This window comes from Bombus affinis, chromosome 13 (genome assembly GCF_024516045.1).
Source record: "Bombus affinis isolate iyBomAffi1 chromosome 13, iyBomAffi1.2, whole genome shotgun sequence".
In the NCBI taxonomy this organism is placed as follows: Eukaryota; Metazoa; Arthropoda; class Insecta; order Hymenoptera; family Apidae; genus Bombus; species Bombus affinis.
The window spans coordinates 9,837,677-9,854,464 of record NC_066356.1 but is presented as its reverse complement, the minus strand read 5'-3'; the positions used below and the strand labels follow the sequence as shown (position 1 = coordinate 9,854,464).

Sequence of the window (16,788 nt, the reverse complement as noted above, 5' to 3'; positions counted from 1 at the left end):
AATATGTAATAAACGTCTGCTTCGATAGATTACGAATAAATTTCTATTAGTTTCGTAATTCGTAGTAGCCTTTTTCGTTAATGCATCTAATTAATTTTACATAGGGACAATCTTAAATTTTTACAAAATTAACGTTCGTTTTGCATAACAATTAATATTTCTTTAGGAATGCACTTTGTAAACGTTAGATACACTTGCAATTCAGGATAATACTGTGGTAACTGCTGCTTTTCTGAACAAGTCCTCAGTCCTCTCGTAATAAATTCAAACTTTAAGTTCTTATTATACACACTCGCAGTACGATCGAAAGGATCACCGGGAAGGATGGTTCACGAAGAAGGAAAACCAATAAACACGCAGAAAAGCTCCATAGCCCTATAGTGCCATCGACAACGTCGCAAACCTTCCGCACATCTTCTTCGATCCTTTACATTTTCACCATTTCACGATCAGCAACGACCAACGTTTATCATCGAGATGCAGAAATTCAAGATCGATCGAAAGATCATTTGTAAGATAAAGATCGCACGCAAGGAAAGAAACACAGGAATGGCAGCCGAGGGAGAGAAATTGAAAATTTCGGCTGGAGAAAAACGGAACGGAGGAAGATGAACACGGATAAAGAGAAGCGGAGGATGAGAATACAGAGAGAAAAGGGGGATACAGCGTGAAAGAGAGTAGGGAAAGGTGGGATGAGGAGAGTCGGTGGAGGGGATGGCAGAGAGAGAAAGAGAGAGGGAAAGAAAGACGCGTGCTTTCTGTGAGAAATGTGGCGCGTGCCGGCGCGTGCCCTGTAGTCACGTGCTGTCTGTCATTGGCGTAGCTCAAGCCATTTTCTTCCATCGTCGAGGAAGATGTGTTCAGGTGTAGCCGTACATCTTCCTTTTTATCGAGCTTCCCTTCGAAACTTGATCGATTCGTCGATTACTTAAATTAGATTCCGTTCTTCTTGGTTTTTTCCTTGCAACGTGGATTAAGCACACGTATGTTAGAATATATATCAGTATAATATTAGCATCGTACTAGCAATTTTGATTTCCTTTAGTGCCACGTAAGTTGCTTCTGATATTCTTTTCTGGCCAACGCATGTAATGGGAGAAACGTTGTTCGATCGAAACCAACGATCGATAAGAAAATCTTATGGCACGAGATACATTGTTTTTACTGTATAGTATAAATGAAGTTTAGCTTATATCTTGTAAACGTACATCTTACACCGCAGATTAAATCTTAAAGTAAGGGACCCTGAGATGAAGTAAAACGATTGATAATAGAAATTGCAAGTTACATATATTTTTGTATCTATTGTTGCAAACGTATTAGGTATATCTATGTATAATCAAATACTCTTTATGTATAATTATCATACTACATATCACTCAATTTAGTACTTAATTTACTAAGAACTTATAAAATTCTCTAATGCGAATCAAGCATAAGAACGTAAAAAGAAGACAGTAAAAAACGAATCGATCGAAACTCGTATGTAAATACGATCGACGATATGATCCTGATGGCGTCGCTTAACATCAGCCAGATAGGCTCGTAACAGCAATAACGGTTCGTTGGAATGGACGATTTCGGATTTGATAGAGTCCCTGGAACGCGAGCCCCGACATCTGGCGCTCGAATCAAAATCCGGTAATCGCGAAGCAACGGAAAGGCAGGTGATACGCCAATGGAGGATCCGCTGAGCGAACAAGGGAAAGGGAAGCATCGGGTGCTAGCCGGCTCCTCCGCGTCGGGTGCACGTTCCGCTCGGTGCATCCTCGCCTTGCATCCTTCGTCCACGCGCCTTCTTCACCCTCCGTGACTTCTGCATTCTTGATAGATTCTTACCGACTAATTCACTGGAATCCTATCGCCTGCTCGATCGAAACACGCCACAATATCGGTAACATCATTGCTCTTGCACCTTTCTTATCTGTAGTCTTTTTTTTTTTTTTTAATTAGGGTAGCTTCTGAGATTAGTTAATTGCGTATTGATTTAACTGTTAATTGGTTTATAAGTTTACGAGGTGAGCAGGTGTCATGAGTATTATTAGTTACATAATTTTGTTGGAAGGTAACGCGCGTCGTTGTTGCTCGAGGGCAAACTGTCGTTCGCTCGTGTGGAAGAGTCTAGTAGCCTATCAGGTTGTCCGAAAAGTTCCTTTCGTTTTATGAGGAAGTAGTAGATGCACGACATCTTTTGTTTATATGTTCTTTTATTGAATTACGTTTGATTCATTTTATTCTATTACTGCAAAATGGTTTATACATAAATACATAAAATAATACAAAATAGAAAATGTCGTGCATCTATTATTTCGTTTATGAAACGAAAGAAACTTTTCGGACAACCTAACACGAGCTTAGATCGAAATTTTGTCCGAGTCATCCTAGGACCATAAGGATCTGTAACGCAAGAGGGAATTTTTGGTAAACCGAAATACCAGAGGTAAATTAAATTTCCTGCTTTTCTTAAGTTTCACGGTGTACTTGGTTCGAACGCGTTTAAGTATTTTGTAAAAAAGACGATCGTATCGTTAGCGATGAATTTTACTTGGCCCTCACCTTTCATAAACGCAGCTACATGTTCACATTTTTCCAGCGATATAATTATACGAAAGAAATCGATACAATTTTTTAAAAAGTAAAACACACGAAGTTTGCGACGTGGTCGAAACTGGGCAAGAAAAAATATGACGCGGTGTTTGTATGCGTGACCAGTCAAAATTGCAGAATTACGTGTGACAAGTGTAGGAACGAGTGGTTGTAAGTCTCGAATGATTTCCGTGTAACGCCACAGGGAAACGGGAAGCGATCGTTGCACGCGAACCACCATGTCAGCCCCAATCTGTCCATCCGCCAATAATTACGCTCGCTCATTAATTGCCTTTCGAACACCTACTTTTTCTACCATTCACTGTTCGGTTCAGACCCGGAACGGAAGTGTTATTGGATTTGAGACGGTTCCGTTCCTTTCGAAACCGATGAATTTTTATGCCTCTTCTCTGTCGTGTTATACACGCAGATCAAAATGTAAGTTTCATAAACGTGCGCAGCCCATAAATAAGAAACGACATTTTATTTATAGGGTACTTTATATGCTCATTTCTACATCGTGGTTATCTTTTATCATCATATCGATACATTTATCGTGATATATTGTTTTAAATAAATAATTTTAAAAATGCGTACATACGCGCAGATAGAGGACACAATTTGATGCTATTTGATCTTTTACAAGCTGAATTTTAAGCAAAGATGTACACTACCAATTGTAATTTTAAATAAACAATTTAAAAAATGCGTACATACACCAAGATAGAAAACACAATTTGATGCTGTATTTTTCAATGCTATTTGATTTTGTATAAGGTGAGTTTTAAGCAAAGATGTACACTACCAATTGTTCTTCAATGCTTTTCACTGTTTTCATGTTTTAACTCTTTCGTTATAAATCCGTTGGTTCGTTCGTTTATAATGTAAAATACTTTGTAACGTAAAATACAAAAAATTTGTTAGAATTTTACAACGATCGCACCGATTGAGTGTCCTATAATACTTATGGTAGCGAGTGTATAATTATTTATTAATACTTATCCAGAAAGGATATTCCATTAAACTTTGTGAAATTCTGAAGACAATTGCCACACGATCCCTGTGAATAATATTCTATGCTACCACTAATGAAATCGTCTTGTCTTTATCAGCGATAGAAACGACCATATTTAACAATTAAGCGAATGATAAAACTTGAGGATCGTGGTTGACGTTGCGGGCGCAAGCTGTTCCATGATAATTGCTGGTACTCGTTAATTATTCCTTTTACTGCTGCACCTCACCCCTCAAGCTGCGCCCGCTATTAGGTATTCTCCCTTGCACCTGCATTTTAAGCACCGTTTCGTAACGATCCACGGGATCTCGACGGGAGATTAAAAAGCTTTCGCCCAGGACAAATCTCGATGGTGTACCGTTCGAAATAACGATTGATTAATAACTATTGCCTGAAACGAAACAGCTTGTACGTTCTCGTTCTTCGCGATGTTTTTCTCTTTTTGTCCTTTCGTATCTTCGACGTCGTCGTCGTCGTCGTGCTGTTAAATGTAATATACACGGTTCGATCGACATGCTTCCGCATATATTTTTCCTTCGTTTATACGCGAGTAAAATATTGCTTGAGAATCTGTTGAAATTTTTATTCACAAAATATCGCTTCTCCGATCGATTCTGGAATTTTTCTTCTTCCTAAGCCGGTGCTGTACTTTTGCAATCGCCTTCTTTTCAAACGATTATACGATATGTTTTCTCTTAAAAAAGATTCAACGTTTGCCATTGGCTTTCGCTACATTTAAATCTTAAACGAATTAATTTTCTTCCGTTCAACTTAAAAAATCACATACGTAAAATGTTACGTTATATCCGAGAGAAAGGAAGAACAATTTTATATCGATAAAGTCAAGTTAACGTTAAAGAGACCAATTAACTGACAAATTTAGATTTACGTGTATCGTTTATACGAACCTTTCGTTACGGATGAAGTTTATTTCGAAGAAATACGACTTCAATGGCATATAAAAACCGAAGATCATACCAGTAACTACATTATACTCGAAAGATATACTATACCTTTGAAAGATGCATCCTTTCGGTCTCAGGCTGGAGTGAGTCGTTCGACGAGAAAGATTTCACGCATCCTCTCCAAATGGCAGGAAGGTTTGCGGTCGGATCGTGGGACATCCATTCATACGTTTTCGCGTGTAAGCACGCAACGTGCCAAAACTGTCAAGCTGCAGGTTGGAAGAATCAGCGCGACAGGAATATGTGCCTCGTTCCTTTCGAGAAACCCTGTTTTCTCTTCCTTCGTCTTTGCTTCGATCATGATTCCAATGTATCGAAAACTAATACCGCTTGCCAAATTTTCAATCGCGTAATTTTTATTCAGCTAGCTACTTTGTCTTTTTAGATTCGTAATATCTGTACGAATAAGGAAATTAATGGAACGCTTGCGGTCAATTACGAATTTACATCACTTGTGTTCTATTTTACGAATAGGTCGCGTGTGTTATGCAAAATATTTTGAAATTTCACTGACGCTGTTACGAGATCCGACCGTGTTTTTGTTTACGTTGATTTACGGATTGGCTTCCAATCGTATTAACGCACAACTGGCGGACAAAAGGAAGCTTAAGGGAGAAGCGACAGCACAATTTTACAAAATAGAATTATACTTGAGAATAACAGCTAACGTAACCGATACGATGGAAAGTGATTAGTAAACGCACACAGAGTATGCCAAATTGAAAGTTATTTTCGCTTATCATCGTAATTATGACGAGACTGCGAACGCTTGCATTTATGCAAAATTAAAAAACGTAGAAGCCAACACAACATGTATAAATAATAAACTAAAATGTAGAAAATATCCAAAGTAGACTCCTACTTGTTATAATATTTCTTATATACGATAACTTTTACAGTCGAACTAATATAAAACAGCGTAAAGTTTCGCAGTATAATAATGACAATCGTGCCTGCTCGTAGTGCCGATGAAATTTCCAAATATTCCATGCAACACACGCGATAAAGGCGTGCAAATTTCCTGTAATTTTCAATACATTCGCGTAAGCCACATCTACATACGAGAGTATATGAAACAATGGACGAAGAAGCAACGATTCGAATACGCGCTATCAATCGTACTTCCGTCGATGAGCGTGATACGGCGGGTTCTTCGAAACGTTGAACGTTCGAGGCTCCTTTGATCGTTCGTCCGGATGCGGTGGTCTCGTTGTAGAAGCACACGTTCCTCCGGCAAGCCGGCCGGGCGCACGCGCGCACCTTGGAGACATCGCAGGTGCAGTTACCTGCTGGTCGAGTTCTTTCTTCGTCCCTCCTACGGTAGCCAATTATGCAAGTTTCACTTATCCGAAGTTGCCAGGTAGCTCGTTATCGCGGGACGCGAGACCACGAGTGGGTTAAGGACATCGGGACCTGCTTTCAATACATTCTTCGCCACGCACTCCTCGCCACGAAAGCACTCCGTTTCCGATAATACACCGTGGCCAGGTTCTTTCCTTCTCTTTTCCATCTGTCAGCATTGTACTCTCGGTTCGAAGTTTTTCTTTTGTCTACCTTTTGTCTCCTTCTATTTCGACGCCGTAGGGATCGCCTCGTTTTGTCGTGAAAGTGTGCTACGCTAAAGTTGCGTTTTAATGGGTCATCGGGATCTTGGAATATTCATGGCCTGGTGCAGCATTGTGAAAGAATCAGATCGTAAGGATATGGAAATAGGGGATGTTTAAGGTCTTCGCTTGCTCCTCCTTATTTTCACTCCCTTGGATTATCCGTTAAAGTTATTGCAGGGAAAAACGAGCCAATTCTTCGCTCGTTTGAAGCCATGAAATTGCTATAATAACTGTTTTTCCTTAGGATATATGCACGTGCAAGAGATACAATTCACGTGGAGTAAATCGGAAATCAATTGATTTAGCTTGACTACCTGATTATCGAGGCTTTCGAGATGACCTGGTTGATAGGTTGAAACGTCCTGTTTAACGTCTTTTCGTATTTCAAGATAGTGGTTCACGACGCGATAAAAGTTTATTCGGCTCGCTAATTCTCTTCGTTATTTATGATCTTTCGTTCGTATGGCTTACAGTTAGAGTTCAAGTTCGGACAAAGGAATTCAATCGATCGATTACCTACGATCTATTGCAATACAATTTTGCATTTCAATAAAAACGTAGCGGTAAGTGGAGTTCCGTAATTTGTAAAAACTGTTTGTAATTTGCAGAATTTGGATAGAAGAGTAATTTTAATCGTCGGATATCACCTTTGCTTCTTGATTTTCTGCTCGAAATAAGATATTTATTATACGGGCAAAAACAGTTTACATATGTAATAGTAGATGTACATTATACGTTTCCGAAGATTGCGATCGATATTTTGTGACAAGCGAGAAAGTAGTTTAATTGCCTGGAAGCGAGTATTCGTCGTGACTGACAAGGTAGGAATTAATGATTCAGAACTGGTGGTCAAGTGTAATTCACACGAAATTAAACTGACCGCGTGAGTTTTTCAATTCTTCGCCATTTTTGGAGAAAGAGTTACCTGCGGCAAACGAGTATTTTGGTATATTCGCGAAATGACAGTTTGTAACGTGCTATTATTTAAAAAATTAATAAAAGTATTAACGCCAGGTAAAATATTCCGATTTATAGAAAATTCCATTCTTCCATCTTTATCTTTCGCATCATTTTCCCACCAGTTCCATACTTTCGTTTCAATATCATCGAGTATCCATATCAAAGATACTTACACGTGAAATATATACTTAGTACTAATAACATTAATTACGTTAGTCTGGTGGGCAATTTATTGCTTACGTCGAATTATTTATTACCGGTCGAAGGTAATTTAAATATAAAATAGTCGATATACAGGATTTCAGTTTTTAATCCGTTCCTGCACGGACGTATTTTTAAAGCGGAGTATTTTTACCTAGAAAATTATTTAATAATTTCATTTCAATCTTGCGATTAATTAATTTTTATCGATTCAATTTCAAAAACGATTCAAATGCATTAAAAAGTTGGTGAACTTGTGAATACTTTCATATAGTAATAGTAGTAGTATACGATATTTTACCGCACCGTCGTTACGTCTCGATATTCTTGGACACGATACCTATAAGAATACTTTACATATAATACCTAACATCACATATAATCTGGTAATATTTAAAAGCATCGAATATTTCTATCAAAAATTATCTTTACCATTACGTTCTCGAATCAAAGAGTTTGTCACATGTACCGCCGCTCCTTGGAAACCCCTAATTTCAAAAAAAAAAAAAAAAAAAAAAAAAAATAAAGGCCCGACTTCCGGAAGTGAATAATTTTCGTTTCTGAGAACGCGGGAGATCGCAGCAATAGCGTGGTCCTGACCTACATCGACTGGAAGTCGATTGTAGTGCCACGACGACGACAACAACGAGGCGTTCGATTCAACTTTCGGATACGTTCTCTCGATAACATTTACCGTTGTGGTGTCGATGGAAGACGTCAAGGTCACGAATTGGCGGCTGCCTAATCCAAATTCGACTAGAACGTCGCGCGCGATTATCGAAGGTGGACCCGGTTCTAGGAAGGCGGCCCAATAGAACGTGTTCGGTCGGCGCAGACGCACTGGTGGCTCTCCTTCTTCGCGCGACCCGCGCCGAATCAAATCTACGCCGCGGCGCTAGTATGCGCGCGCATCGCTCTCGCTCCGCCGTCTCGGCTGCCTATTGGTCTCACAGAATCGTCCCGGTCTCGCTGCTCTCTCACAGATGCGTAAGATCAACTAATCCGTACACAGACAATTTCCTCTCCTATCCCGCTTTTACGATACGCCATTTTCTATATATTCGTACGTTCATGTTGTTCTATTTACAATTATTTACGGTTAATCGAGATTTGAAATTTCGCGCGTAATTCCCAGGTTCCGATCTACGTGTTCCGATTCATCGGTCTATCGCTTCTACGTTTAGCAGCTGCTTAGTATCCATTCGGTATCTACGTATGATTATATAATTATATTTATAAATATTCATAATTTTTATAATTATGATATAATTTGAATATTTGAATTAGAATTTGAATTACAATTATGATACAATTTGAATATTTGAATTATAATTTGAATTACAATTATTATATAATTTCAATATTTGAATTATAATTTGAATTGTAATTATTATATAATTTGAATATTTGAATTAGAATTTGAATTACAATTATGATATAATTTGAATATTTGAATTATAATTTGAATTACAATTATTATATAATTTGAATATTTGAATTAGAATTTGAATATTTGAATTAGAATTTGAATATTTGAATTAGAATTTGAATATTTGAATTAGAATTTGAATGTTTGAATTATAATTTGAATATTTGAATTAGAATTTGAATATTTGAATTAGAATTTGAATATTTGAATTAGAATTTGAATATTTGAATTAGAATTTGAATGTTTGAATTATAATTTGAATATTTGAATTAGAATTTAAATATTTGAATTATAATTTGAATATTTGAATTAGAATTTGAATATTTGAATTAGAATTTGAATATTTGAATTAGAATTTGAATATTTGAATTAGAATTTGAATATTTGAATTAAAATTTGAATATTTGAATTATAATTTGAATATTTGAATTAGAATTTGAATATTTGAATTAGAATTTGAATATTTGAATTAGAATTTGAATATTTGAATTAGAATTTGAATATTTGAATTAGAATTTGAATATTTGAATTAGAATTTGAATATTTGAATTATAATTTGAATTACAATTATGATATAATTTGAATATTTGAATTATAACTTGAATTGTAATTATGATATAATTTGAATATTTGGGCAGAGGTTAGAATCGGTTTTGTTTTTGTAAACTTAGAAGGATATTGTGTTTTTCGGTTAGGTTATCGCGATTTGTATTAGGAAATGTAGGGTTAGATGTATGTGGATACAGATTTAATATAAATTAAATTTAGCCATCGTGGTTGCTAAGAAACGTAGAAATCAATTGATTTTCAACGAGATGACAATCAACGAGAAAAAATTGTAGTCTGCGTATGATAATTCTTTAGCAAAAGTAAGATAGAAAATCAACGAGTTTCAAAGTTACGTTCCAGTGTGTAGGTTATATAAGTACCTGGCGAACGTGTTTGATATTTAAATAGATACGCACTAATTTAATGGTTAAAATTATAATAAATAGTCCATGAATATTTTTAGTCCATATCCGAGTGTTTCTATCTAAAATCGATGGAAAAAAGTTCTTTCAACTTCCAGCGCTCATTTTCAAGCAATTTCACCCAAGGTGAGGTATACGATACGATGCGATCACTATTTAACCTTTTAACGTTCTCGTTCGGAATTAGCAAGATATTCATCATTTTTACGAACACATATGCATATGTATTCATATTGAGATGTAAAAAAAAAATGCAATAGAAACAACGCAGATGTATTTCAACGACCAAGCAACCTCGCCCAAAACGATTTCCGATTTCAAATATACTCATTTTTAACGCGAGAAATCAATACGACACGGCCAACGTCCCGAGATTGGAGAATTCGATGCAACGGTTAACGTCTGTGGCAGCGGCTTCCGAAACGCGCTCGCGTGCATCCGTTTGCCGGAAAGAGGAAGGAAGATTCTCTGCTGTCCGACTATCCTTGCCAAAGAGGGGATGAAGCAACGCGCACCCCACCAGCGCGCTACTTCCCGTGGGTTAAAGTTAGCCGCATGCGAGCTCGGTAGGCGTGGCCTCCAGGTAGCGGAGAAGCGCAGGTGAGAAGAGAGAAAAGCCGAGCAGGTAAGCAGCCGAGCCACTGGCAGACTGCGACGCGCGCTCCATGCGAGACCGTGAGTGTACCCTCGTCGGTCAGACCGGGGTTAGTCAGGGTCCTGCTGTTAGCCAGGACGCTCCGAGAGCATCTTTCGGAAGACCAACCAACGGACAGCTGTCGGGCTACCTGTGCAACTCTTCTTTGCTCTACGGATCATCCGATTCCGTCTACTTGCTCGTTTCATCGACCGTCTCTGACGATTGGAAAAAAATTATTCTGTTACCAACTGCGTACAACCGCATACAACGTTACTTCGCTGTGATAGAAAAATCATCTGGCTGGAAAGAGTGTTGAAAATACGTTTCTTAGAGAAGTGTTACTCGTCCTACGTCTGTAATAATCGATTCCAAGCATCGAACTGAACCGCCTTGGACGCGCGAACCGGGTACCAGACCGCGACCTTGACGAACCACGTGGAGGATCGCCAGAGAGTAGCCCAGTGAATGGAAAAACTGTACGTGCGTCGGGACTGTCTGTGGGGTTGATACCGATTGTGTACGTCGTTTGTGCGTTCCTGGATCTAGTGCCAATAAAGAGAGACTACGATTCGCTGCTCGCCTCCATGAACAGTCGCAAGACTTAGGGGACTGATCGATCGACCAATTGGACGCAATGTGCGGTGAGTTTCTTCCACATCTTTTCGCTTTCCTCTCGTTGTTCTTTTCTTTCGCTGTGATTCGCGCGAATCGAATCGATCGGTTGGCGCGAAGCGTCTTGGTAGCAGAGAGACAAGTTTCACGAGGAGATGATACGGTGCTTGAGAAAATGAATCTCGCCTCTGGTCGAATTTACCATGAATATACTATCGACCTTGTGTTATTTTTGACGTATTCCAATGGAAATTTATGGCAATATTATGATATTAAATATGATTCGGCGATTATCTCGATGATGTTGGCTGATTTGATATATGACACTTGGAGATATGAAAGTTGTTTTCGTGATATTAAGTTTATTTTCGTAATTCTGCTGGGAAATTTCCCCGTGGAAATATTGTAGCGATAAAATGTCGATAAAATTACCCTGATTTTTCTCGATGTAAGTGCATATGCAAGCTGTTTCTTTTTTGCATTTTATCCGGTCTAAAGAGAAGATATCGGTTTTTCGATGATGTCGATTTGCCAAAGAGGATTACGTATTTCGTTCAGCCGAGAGCGGATGACGGTATCGGTTTAATCAGATTGGTTCTTCTTGTTGTACTTTTTGTAGTTTTGCTAATCACGCAGAAAGTATACGGATTCTCAGGTTATTAGTTTTTGGCGATGAAAAAATACCTTTCGTATTTAGTTTGTCAGGTTTGGTTTTTAACTGTTTTTGTAATCTAGAAAAGTTTACAATTATCGCTTCTTGCAAATTGAAATTTATGAATAGCTATTTCGAAATTTCGAAACTATTCTCTTATTCGATAGAGATTCTAAAGGGATCTTAACTTAAAACCCACACAATCGCAAACTATTCGCTACTTTTAATTATACCGCTGTTGTATCGCGTGAAGATTATGTAAATTTTTAATAGAATAAATGAAAGAAAAACTAATTATAGCGAGATATCAATTTTAAAATGAAAAATGTTCCTTATCGCGAAACTTGTAGGAGATACTCAAATTTTCAAGGTTATTCAAAATATTTGTATTATCGCGACTTTGTATATCTGCCGCATTGAACGATATATTAAAAGTTTGCATACACAGGATAGGAACCAGAATGTTATTGGCGCACATCAATGGCAGCGGCAAATATTTGTACGTATTGCTAATGACGTTAAAACAGATCAAAGTAATCGCAAATCCTGTTTTAGAATGTCATAATTCAAATTCACATTCACTCCTTATCTCTTCGATACATTTGTTTTCCACAAATTTCAGGGTCTTTCGTATTTAGTATGACAAATATGAAAATTTGGTATAATATTGTTACGAAAAGTATTTATAGCATTTAGAAACCATAAGATTATTTCGATGGAAAGTTTTGCGAGATATAGCGTTATAATTTGATGGAAAAAAGTGTAAAATTCTAAAAGAAAATTGACGTCGTTGTAAAATTTGTAATATTAGCTTGTCCGAAAAGTGTCTTTCCTTTACAGACCCGTCTTTTACAACGATGCATCTTTACACAAACATGAAACCTAATCTATCAAACGCTGTGATCTTTATCTTGATAGAACAAAATGGATCATACGTGATTCGGTAAAATAATATAAAACGAAAAATATCGTGCGTTCATTATTTCCTTATAAAACGAAAGAGACTTTTCGGACGACCTTATATATAGAAGTCGTGGAATTTCGATGGAAAATCTTGCGACAAATAATATCACGATGTATTGGAAAAACAGATTTCCGTCATAAGAAAGAAATTGTAGTATTTAGAAATTATAAGTGTTCGATCGAAAATGTCACGAAAGAATAATACGATGACTCGTTAGAAAAATAGATTTCGTCCTACGTTTACTTTTCGTTCGAATAAATTCGGTTTCATTTCGTTGAAAGAAAAAGACCAAGTGTTTGCATAATCTCTTTAGTAACAGAGTAGGTATGTGCCAGATTTTTACCGGACAACTGTTTCTATCAATGATTAAGATTCTCTTAGTTTCGTGGTCCCAGAAGCGTTCGTTAAAAGAAAGAGACGGAAACGTTGACGTGCGTTGATGCGTACACTTGTTTATACATATTTTAACGAAGCGAAGAATCGGTGACCAGATGGATCGATTCTCACCTACGATCACGTTCAAGATTTCCAGTGAAACGTCTTTTCGGCTACCTTTTTCGTAATTAGGTGGCAGACGATGAATCGATCGAAAGATCGATCATTCGTGAACGTTGATTTCGAAATGTGAAAAAGCTGGAACGTAAATCACAATGCGTATTGAGCAAATCATATCGATAAATCGTATAGAATAAATCAAATTCGAGAAAATTGTAAAATCGAATCTCGTTACCAACGCGTTCTTTCTCTTTTGCTGACCACCAGAACGCTGAGGATATATCCTTTTGTTTCGTTGAGAATTCCAGCCTCGAGCAACCTATTCAGTCGTATTTAGCCAAAAGTCGAAACTATAATTTTTATTTCTTATTTTTATTTTTTTTTCGTATAACAATATGTAAGCAATTTTAAAGCTGACTTGTAAGTAGGTAATGGTCGGTGATTGACATCGAACTCGGACATTATCGTTCGTTATCTATGCAAAACAGGAACCACTCATACAGTCGTGTTTGCAAATCGCATTACAGATTTATTCAAACAACGAGGCGCGATTATTAACTATGTCTGTGTATATGTACGAACATTATCTATTACCTGAAAACCTTCGACTTTAACGATTCATGTTTTCTTCCATTATTGTGTGCTCGTGTCTCCTTATGCCTTTCGGAGAAGCTTACCGTGCAAGAAAGTTATTGAGTTTCGTTTTGAATGTTAATCTTATTATTAATATTAATGCAACTTCGTTATTTTTCTGACCGATACATTCGTTTATGGAATTAACTCTGTTATCTGTTGTTTGACTCATTCTCTTATTGCGTTCTCCTTGGATCACGACTTGAGCGTTGAAAGTAATCGAAATTGATTTGCCATAAAGGGCTTATTGTAATCGCGTAATTAAATTGCGCGAGAAATTTGTCCAAGTAGTACGTGATAATGGAGAATTCTTTGAGTCGAACGAAGGAGAATTTAGCCGAATGTTAGAAATATCCGGTAGACGTAATAGTAATACAACGATGATAATAATAACAACGGTAATAAATAGAAAGGCAATTGTTTTAAAAGACATGAAATATTTTACGACGCTATATAATTTCCTTTCGCGGTATTACGAATATCTATGGATAGATATATTACAATAAAAAGATTAATATTGCCAAGGATAGGGAAAAATTACAGGGTTAACAGAGACGATTAAACAGCGTTAGTTAAAAAAATCGTAAATGCCGATAAAAACGTACAGTCTGTATATATTGGTAAAAACTATTTATAAGATATCTAACCGTAGTGCAATTTGTTTTTACTTTGTTTTCGATTTTTAAGCTTTTAAAAGGATAGATGATGGATAGATGAGATCTTATTGATTGCTAGCTTATCGGAGTTGGCCGCGAATAAAGTTCGTCGGACAATCACGTCCGTTTCAGCGTACGATCAGATTAGGAGCACTGTCTCTTGGATGGACACGCGCACGCATGTTCTACGATGTATAATTCATAGTTCTCGTTCGGGGGAGGAGCATGTTTGTGATTTTCCCTATAAATCTGATAGCCGTGGCTACCTACGACTCGCGAGAATAACGCATTAACTCGGCTCCCATCTAAATGTAATAGAAATCCATTTTAAAACAGGACACGCGCAATTTTCTTTATGTCCTGCCGTCTGAATTCAATAAAAACAGAATCCTTCTAACAATTGCACACCATTTCCGATCGAGTGTACGATTTCGTAGATACTATGCGTTAATTGCGCGATTTTAGACACTTTCGTTCGAAATAATCAAACGTTCTTCTCGTCTTCGTTAAAATATTTAAAACATACTACCGATTAATTATTTTTGAAGATTATTCAAACATTTACTCTACAGAAAATATTTATTACTCGACCGTTTCTATGAAAAACGTATTTATCGCCTGTAGGGTGCGATACTCCATCTGCATTAAACAATTTTTGTAATGTCACGATAACGTTAAACGATAAGTAAGTGGTGAATGTTTATTCAAATTTTTACGATACTTAGAATTTAGAAGTTGGAAGCCAGGTGGGCAATTGTCTTATCTACTACGTATCACAAGGAGTACCATATTTTGAACATTTTATACATTTTTCCGTGTTACGTACATTCTGTCCATTCGTGCGCCTTCAAATTTTCCACGATCGCATAAAAGTCCTCAGTTTAGCGACAGCAGGAGCGTGTAAAAGATGTATAAAAATGTATGTTTTCACGGTTTGCTCATCAGAAGCGGTGCCGCGTACTTGGTATATGAAACCGGAACTTCACTACAGCGCCATTGGAGTTCCGGCGGGCGCCCTGTCACCCCCTGCAACGCTTTCACCACCTAGCAGCCCTAGCGTCACGCTGCCGCCTTCGCCGTGGAGTCCTGGCGCGGCAGGAAGTAGCTTGAACATTACGGCGACATCCTCCAATCCTTCTTCGGTTTCCTCCACCAGCCTCGGCCAACCGACACCGGACCGTTTCAGCGCTTTCACCCTCGTCTCCACCTGCAATCCCGACGCCAGACTTCAGAATCTACCACTGACCACCACAACCACCGCACGAGGTAACACAATCGCCGGTATCGTTAAAACTCTGCGGGTATTTATGCAAATTCGCACGATATTGCAAGGTTTATTCGTTTATCAACTATTACGTACGATTACCGTAATATGTTGCTGAGGTATAATATCGTACTATCCTGCGACTATTGCATTGTTCGTTTCAGGGTTTGAAATTCCTTTCAGATATGGCTACTATTAGTATTAGATTTATTATAGTATCATAGATCAGAGTCGAAATAGTATAAGTATAGTGTTACGTTGTACGTATAAGAGATAGGAGGATGTCGCAGAATTTGATTTATCGTAGAAAATAGGAAAGTCGTAGAATGCGATTCGATTTTAATATTTAGCTTCGAGATGTTTGTAATCTGAATACATCAAGCGATCATCGACTGTTACGTTCGTAGCGCGTCATCTCCGAGCAATTAGGCAAATGCTGGTTATATCGTGTTTGTTAGAAATTCTTATTTTTATAATTATGAAACTCTGTTATTGTTCGATATATTCGCTGATTGCTATCTTCGTATAACCGTAACAAGGTTTTATAGCACACGTCTGACCAGAATCAGTTGTGACTACTTGATATGTCAGACTGAGAAACAGAGCATGAACAGACCATGCTACTACACAAATATAGGATCGTATTCGTGTCAACGCAGTCAGCCAAATTTAGAACTAAAGCATTTAACCTGCTGTTCTTGGTTAATACGTGTACACTCGTAAAAGTGTACCGTACCTACTGAGTATTTAAATACTCCAACTGGTAATTGTATAATTTATTTTACATATATCTGCAAAAAGATCATCGAAATTGTCTCAATTTATATTACTTCGTCAATTTATATTACTTCAGCCAAATTTAGAACTAAAGCATTTAACCTGCTGTTCTTGGTTAATACGTGTACACTCGTAAAAGTGTACCTACTGAGTATTTAAATACTCCAACTGGTAATTGTATAATTTATTTTACATATATCTGCAAAAAGATCATCGAAATTGTCTCAATTTATATTACTTCGTAAATAATAGAAGCTTAATCTGTACCAACGTTCGGTCAGTCAAATTTAGAAGCAAACGTCAGCCCATTTAAGCTCTCCTATTTGATCTTCTATTCTCGGTTGAAATATTTATATCGGTTATA

General features: G+C 37.4%; 1 protein-coding gene across 3 annotated transcripts in view; it reads left to right on the top strand.

Annotated features, from left to right (window-relative positions):
* Window positions 1-16,788, top strand: part of LOC126923727 (zinc finger protein 628-like) — a 76,155-nt gene that overhangs the window by 29,877 nt on the left and 29,490 nt on the right. The window contains exons 1-2 of one of the 3 annotated variants that reach the window (XM_050737442.1): window positions 10,338-11,012; window positions 15,329-15,649. In XM_050737442.1, coding sequence (XP_050593399.1) covers window positions 11,006-11,012; window positions 15,329-15,649 — 328 coding nt within the window. In that variant the 5' untranslated portion in view covers window positions 10,338-11,005. Of the gene's footprint in view, window positions 1-10,337; window positions 11,013-15,328; window positions 15,650-16,788 lie in introns of those variants that run through there. The other 2 variants (XM_050737441.1, XM_050737443.1) reach the window with 2 other exon arrangements.